Here is a 7,587-nt window from a genome sequence, read left to right as displayed (position 1 = left end):
CGGCCATACAACACCCCCAAATAGGCCTCAAGGGAGACGTTTCAAGAACATGAGATGCCCAAGCAAGGACGAAACTAGTGTACACGTCGTCCAAGTCAACAACTGAAAAAAAAGTCCTCCAAATCTAAATCCCCTCTTTCTCGCTGAGGATGTAAAGGATGGAGAGGGGGGCTCAGGAGCGTGGGGGGCGGTTACGAGGCCACCACCCATTTCAGCTCCAATGGAAGGGCTTCAAGGCACCACTCGAAGACACGTGGTGCGTGTCCTCTGTGCTTAGCGACATGGCAGGCTGCTGTCAGTATCCCACCTGGGAAAACCAGAGCAGAGATGGGCTGGCCCCGCTTTGGCGGCAGAGCGAAGGGGCGTGGCTGCAGCCCTGGGGTCAGTCTACCCACCCGGAGTTTGCTTGGGCAAAGACGGTCCATGTATTTCCACGGACCCGATAGGGGCCCACCAGCAAGGTGGAGGCACCTTGGACCGGGCACCAAGAGAAGCCAGCCAACTTCAGCAGAAGGCTGGAGGTGATCTTCAGATTCCAAGGGGCTGAGGAGATTGAAGTGTCTGCTGGAAGCAAGTGCAGAGGAAGGGACGCTTGGGGGGTAACTGGGATGGAGGGTCTGGAAGGATTCCAGACAGGTGCCCACAGGAGAAAGAGTCAACGTCAAACACTGCAGGGCGGGGTGAAGCCGGCGCACAGTAGTGCCAATCCAGGACGAACTTTCCTGCCTCCGGACCCCTCCACCTCCCCAGCCCCAAAGGGGAGGGCTTCAATCCCGAATGAGCTCAGGCTACTGCACAGAACCGGACATTCTAACCAGCACTCAGAAACCGTGTTTTGCGACGAGACTAAAGTACTGTGGATTACCCAGCAGTGATGAAAAAGTCTGACGTGGCCTACAGGTTCACCGTGGGAGGGGAAGGGCTCTCCCACTGAGTGAACTATAGAGGCACGGGGGGGGGGGTGGGGAACAAAAATCAGGTTATCCAAGATGTCGTCCCAGGAGTCACTGCACAGCCCTCAGACCACCTTCAGTGTCAAGGAAGATGAGGCCTGTCCGGCTTCAAGAACACCCACCTCCATCCATCTCAAAAGACCAACTCACAAAGCAGAAACTGTTTTGCTAAGTCAGGGGTGCTGCTGAACCTCTGCATGGGGGTTCTCAGCAAAGGGAACGCTGAAAAAAAGCTGCAGTTTCCCAAACAGCTGCCGTGAGCACTGTCTTTAGGAAGGAAAGATTCCTGTCTGGGGCTGTTCTCCCCATTCTCTGGTGCTGGTGAAATCCTGTCTGGAACTCTCCTGCCTGTCGTGCTGAGCGCCGCCCACATCAGCAAGCTGACCGCTCAGGGTTTACATGAGCCCAAAGGACATGACAAGAAAGGGCTGACAGCCAGAGCTCTGGGCTGAACCAGACCCTTTCCTAAGGGCCCCAGGCAGCCTGAAGCCACCACTATTTCTGGTCTGTCCCCTATGTGTGCGACTCCCATCAGCTGTGCTCACAGGACAGCCTTGTCATGCCTCTTCTATGCAGATACGTTGGAAACGCCAGTTCTAGAAATGAATAATAGGTCGCAGTGCTGAGCAACTTAGGGGCTGTCTCATTAAGATCCTCCAAAGGTGTGGATCAGCCATGCGACTATGCCACACGCTTGGGTGTCCCAGGGGGTAAACTGTCCACTAAGAGGTGACCCTGTCACTGGGCAGAGTCCCAGCAGACTGAGCCCGGGAGTGAAGGAGGTAGAATCTGCCAGCAGCCTGCCTCGGAAGACCCTGCTGAGAGCTTGGAGCTGATGTGCCGGCTGAGATGGGAGAGGAGAAGCTGGAAGGAATCCAGAAGATTCTCTGTCTTCCGGGAGGCTGGCAGACAGCCACGAAAGCAATTGGGCATCAAGGCACCCAGCTCAGAATGACCCAAGATTCCCAGACACCGGAGTCCACCCACGTTGCTGCCTCGCTCAGAGAGAGCATAAGCCCTACTCGCACCCGCTCCCCCTGCAGGGCAGCAGGGCACCGGGCCAGGGCCACTTCCACCCGGCCACAGGAGTCACCCTCACCTGTGGTTCCTTCTGGGATCTCCGTGTGGGGCTGGGCGGCCGCCTGCTCGCCGGGGGCTCCCTCATCCACTAAGGGCGCTGTCGCGTCTGGAAACCGAGAGTCTTAGGGAGGCTGGGAAAGCCAGGCCACCCCTCACCTTATTTCTAGAGTGGGAGCAGGCAGGGGCGGGGAGACAGGAGGGGACTCAGCGGCATGCAAAAAGCAACACCACAAAGCCGGGGCCAGAGCCTCGCCCCTTCCTGATGTCTCCCCAGGAAGCACATGAATATCCTGCTTGGTGGCATCGCCTCATGAGACACCCAGGCCACTTGCAGGAGACAGCCCCCGTGTGGACACTGTGGCAGAAGAGACTGCTGGGGATGGGCCCGGGTGTTTTTAAAGAAGAAATGTCAAAACTCAGATGATTGCTGTGAGGCTTTGAGCAAGACCTTTGTACTCCTTGGGCCTCAGTTTCCTCATCTGCAAAATGGGAGTATCATTGCCAGGTGACCTTCAAGTCCTCTTCCAGCTCTAAGCCCCCATTCCTGGGAGTCCATGGCTCATGGCTAAAAGCCCAGACTCCCCAGGATGGCAATGAACAGGCTGGTCCTGTCCGGAGCTTGACGACGGGCTTACAGATAGATAGCCCCCCTGCAGAGCAGAGGCCAGAGGTGAAAACCCACCACCACCCGGAGCTGCTGGCGGCCTCTCATCAGGGTGAGCACCTTCCAAATCCGCAGTCACCACCCCCTTGCCCCCAGCAGGGCCCTGGCATACTCCGAGGCCACTCCAGGCGGACTAAGGAGTTGTCAGCTTTGAAAGCTTTCCAAGAGCCTGAGTCAATTTAGTGAAATGGAATCCATTTTAATTACGGTCGGATCGGAGCAGGCGGGGTGGCCTGGCCAAGCCCAGCCCAGCAGAGCCCCTTCCTCGTGGGGAGGGAGGGAAGCTCTCGGGGCCCACACATGTACAGGATCCAGCGTGCAGCGAGGCTTGGTTGGAAGATTCTCCTAGAATAACGTGGATGGGGGCACTGAAAACCATGATTTGGGAGGCGGCTATGACACCTGGCGTCTGTGTCTGAGGACCTTCTCAGGGCGGTAGCAACCTGCACAACTGTCCTAACCAGATCGGCGGGAAATGCCTTGCATCAGCAGGTCTAAGAAGGAGAGCAAAGGGCCCTTGGCTTGGGCATTCTCACCGGGCTGAGAACACGGGGCAGGGCCACCCCACTTCCTCCCCCACAGACGCGCCCCCACCTAGCAACTGGCAGGTACTTCACAGTCACTTTCTCAATTCAATCAAAGGTGGACACTTGGGGAGATGCCGGGCCAGGTTCTCATCCTGTGACAGCCTCCAAAGTCACGGGCAGAGGCCAGGAGGACGGTACTGAGAAGACCATCATGAGCCTCCCTGGGGATGGATGGAGAGACGAAAGGGCGGAGAGCGCACACTGCTTTCTACAGAGCCATTCCCAGTGCCCCTCTCCCTTGATGTCTCCTCCTCGTGAGTCCGAAAAGCAAAATGCTCCATGTTCCAGCCTCCCCCGTACAGGCCAGGGGGCGCCGTGAGATTCAGCTCTGGCCAATGAGACATAAGTAGAAGTCGCTCACAGGAAAACCGCTTTCCTAATAAAAAGGAAACACATTTGATTTCAGGGTCCTTTTAGCCACTTTGCTTTCCTACTTTCTTCCTGCTTCACTGGAAGGCAGCTGTGATGCTTGGAAGTACAGCAGCCATCTTGTAACCATGAGGCAACAATCCAACCCTTAAAGATGGCGGAAGCTAAAGACAGAAGAACACTGATCACACTGGGGACCTGCTGCCCTCCAGACATGTTCTTACGTGAGACAAATCAACCTCATCCTATCTAGGCCACAGCTGGTTGGGCTTTCCATGACCTGAAATCAAACGCAGTCTCGACCGACTCAGATTGCAAGCAAGAAAAGGTGGTCAAAATCAGGATCAAGGAGCTCTTCAGAAATACATGAGGAGCTTGATAATAACCTAGACACCAAACCTCTAGAGAGGACAGGCTAGAAGGCGTGCTGGAATGAACACCTCCGCCAAGGTCCAGAGCCTCGGACCACGCCCAGAGCCCGAGAAATGAAGGACACTAAACCAGATGGGTCCCAAAGCACGAGCCTGGAGATGTGCACCGACCCTCCCTCTTCCTCAGTCTGCTCTGGGACCCCAGGGGCTCAGGAGAGAAGGGCAAGGTGGGTGGGGGCTTCCGAAGGAGTGTGTGTGGCGGGGGGGGGGGGGGGGGGGGGGGGGGACAGCTGACACGGAGCAGGGGCTGAGTGGAGCTGTGCTCGGGCCGCTTTGCCACGATTCAGCCTCTCCAAATGCGGCTGCCTCAAAGCACACACACAAGGAAGGTGCCCAAGCATGGCACTGGCGAGCAAGGCATCCAAGCAGGGCTTGGCTGCCGGTACATTCCCGGGCCGAGCCCATCCTGCAAAGCACCGATAGGCACGGCTGTCAGCCAGAGGGAGAGGCAGCAGCGGATGCAGCCGGGAAGGGCGGCGCGGGGGCTCAGAGCATGGCCAAGCGCAGGCTGGAGGCGCGGACGAGCTGTCTCAGGGAGGCAAGGAGAGAAGGGCCCACCTTCCGCCGTCGGCGTGCTCTTAGCATCAGAGGTTTCAGAGCCCGGTTCCTCAGATCCATCATCAGCGGGGGTCTGCAGGGGAGACTCTGGAACATACACAATGAGCCCCTCAGAACGGCTGCCTCTCCCCACCCCTCCTTCCTTCTGCGGGAGGAAATGGGGAGCAGTGTCTTTCCTTTCGGAGCTGAAAACCACCCAGCGCGAACCCAGATGGATGGGGCGTGGCCTCGTGATACATCCACAAGGGGGACCAATCCCACCCCGTCCAGACACCAGGGTCATCAGGCAAAGATGCAGGTGCTTGCTCCGGGCAAGAGGAGAAGGCGCCTTTTAATCAGCTCGCGGTTTCAGCAGAGACTCGGCGCTGACACTGACGAAAGGGCCGCCGATACTATGAAGTTCACTGCTGTGTCCCTCCTGACCCAGAGCTCCCTCGAGGGCACTGCCATTTATCGATGATGAGCAGACACCTGGAAAAGCCCTCCGATCCAACTCCTTTCTCTGAAAAGGGCAGATACAGTCCCTTCTAACTGGACATCTGCTTGTGCGTCTGGACTTCACCCAGCCCGTTTCCTAGAAAGATCTCCAAGTACTGACCAGCAGGACTGGAGTCAATACCTGAAATGCAAAGCCAAGGAGGCTCTGGTGGAAAGCCACTCCTGGGGGTGAGGGCAGGGTCTGTGGGCCTGGTTTATGGATCCTGCGATGAGAAAGGGCAAGCGGTGTTCAACTGCGCGGAGAGATCCAACACCCGCTGCTAAAATGCCATCAGCGGATACCCAGCCCTGGGGGCGACCATCCTGCCAAAGAAGGACTAATTCTAAACAAATTTCCAGCACACACACAGCTCCCTGGTCCTGGGGCACGTGGAATCCTGCGATCTGCCCCAGGGAGGCTTTGGACAAATGGTGAGGAAGCATCTGCTGACTGTCTGCTGGGTCTTGTTATTACTGACCAGGCTTGACTGTCAGAGCACAGGACATATGGACACGAGAGTGCCCGGAGCAGCCCCTCCCCCACTCTGTCCCAGTCCCCGTCTCCAGAGCCTGCCATCCGCATCATTTGCATTAGTCTCGTTACATTTCTTGGAGGGGGAGAAAGAAGGTGGAAGAAGCCTTTTCTGAATGTCTTATCTGGAAGATCTAATAAGTTAACCCATAAACACCTTTTAATTCCCTCGGGTGAATTACTCTATCGGTTTACTACCCGGCAGCTACTGGCTGTATCTAGTCCTTGTCCAACTTTGAGCATCCATGTAGATACTCTTTGTTCTAGTACTTTATACATGGTTTCCTGTCATTATTCAAAGTAGTCTGTCACTGATCTAAAATGTTGTTAGTAAAGTGACATCTTCTGCCAAGTCTTACCGCTCGCTCCCCATATAAAAATAACTCACTCTGAATCCTTAGTAGCAAGAACGAATTTGATGAGAGTGGAAATCTCTTAAGTATCGCTTTCGTGGGAAGTATATTCTCTGGGTAAGCAAACTATCTACAAATGTTTCTCTTTCACAGCACTAACAAAAAGGCTAGCAACTTGAGTTTTGCATATGTATATATGTATATAAATGTTTATATCCATATATATGTTTTAGCATAGAATTTCTGATCATGTTTGATATTAAAGAATTGAGTAGTTTTAGCAAACATAGCTTAGACAACTCTGAGACACAAAATAACTTGGTAAACTCCTTCTAACTTTACAAATCGAATTTCATTTCCCCTCCCAAAAAAATACAAATGGTAAAAACCACTTTTTTCCCTAGACTTTTTTTTTAAATGAATTTTTTTTTACTTGAGAACAGTTTTAGATGTATAGAAAAAAACTGCAAAGATACTACAGAGAATATATTCCACACCCAGTTTCCCCAGTAATTAACATCCTATATTATTAGGTATATTTGTGGCAACATTGTATATATTTTAAATTTAATTTTGAATCCCAGCCTACCCTAAGCAGAATGTCACTGGCATAATTCACACCGGGCAGAATTCTAAATTGGATTCCACCCAGGAGGGCTTAATAAGAGAAGTTCCAAGGGGGACCTGGCTGAGTGACAAGGGGCAAAACGGATGACAAGGAGCTGAAGATGTCTCTCTGATGGGGCAGCACCTCGTACCAGCCCTTGACCTCAAAGAGGAAACTCCGCTTGTCATCTGTCAACCAGGGAAAGTGACATCTGCCCTCAGCAGTTATTGTGAGCACCGCCTGAGACGCTGGTGGCGACAGCTTTGGCAATCTACGAAAATGCCCGAATTACCATTTTAAGGAAGTTCCCTTATAAGCAGGGTGGTCATAGATTTTTATCACCCAAATTGGGACTGTGGGAGCAGCAATGGTCTTCATGACACAGAACAGAGACTTGCACACGGATGTGTGGGCTCAGGTCCTCAGAGGGAGGAGCTCTTAGGGCCCCAGTGAGGGGGTCAGGGGGTCGGGGGATCAGGGAACAAGGCAAACTCTGGCTCCCACTCCAAGCTGCCTCAGGCAGGGAGGGCTTCAGGGACAAAGTGGGGTGCTACTAACCTTTGGGATCGAGGTCCGGGGGGCCAGTACCCCTCATTCCACATGCCTAGGGTCAGAGTGGGGACACAAAAGGGCTATAGAGCCATGGGGATAGAGGAGGACAGCAGGAGGAAAAAAAATCAAGGCAGGAAGGGAAAGAGGGAAGGAGGAAAAGGAGATTGTGGGAGAGGAGACAGGAAGGGTGGAGTGGGGACAAAGGGAGGAAGGGAACCCAACAGGACTTAAAGGAGAAAACAGCTTTCCTCACTGCCCTCCAAGGGGCTGCCCGTTAGCAGCTCTGGCCGGAGCCAGGCTGTGGCCCAGGAGAGGTAAGAACGCACATTTCTCACCACCATTTGGAGCCTCACATCCGGAGGGCAGGTCTGGCCCCTGGGACACTTGGCTGGTGCGGGCATTTCCGCCCACTCCTCTCCCCCAG

General features: G+C 54.3%; 1 protein-coding gene across 3 annotated transcripts in view; it reads right to left on the bottom strand.

The window, feature by feature from the left end:
• The window catches only part of MAPT (microtubule associated protein tau), a 94,237-nt gene that overhangs the window by 34,228 nt on the left and 52,422 nt on the right, over positions 1 to 7,587 (bottom strand). For 2 of the 3 annotated variants that reach the window (XM_029927739.1, XM_029927740.1), the window contains exon 3: positions 4,643 to 4,729. In XM_029927739.1, coding sequence (XP_029783599.1) covers positions 4,643 to 4,729 — 87 coding nt within the window. Of the gene's footprint in view, positions 1 to 1,446; positions 1,479 to 2,046; positions 2,140 to 4,642; positions 4,730 to 7,587 lie in introns of all 3 variants that reach the window. The other variant, XM_029927741.1, reaches the window with a different exon arrangement.

This window comes from Suricata suricatta, chromosome 17 (genome assembly GCF_006229205.1).
Source record: "Suricata suricatta isolate VVHF042 chromosome 17, meerkat_22Aug2017_6uvM2_HiC, whole genome shotgun sequence".
Lineage (NCBI taxonomy): Eukaryota > Metazoa > Chordata > Mammalia > Carnivora > Herpestidae > Suricata > Suricata suricatta.
Note: the sequence above shows the minus strand (reverse complement) of the source record. Positions and strands in the feature narration are given on the sequence as shown.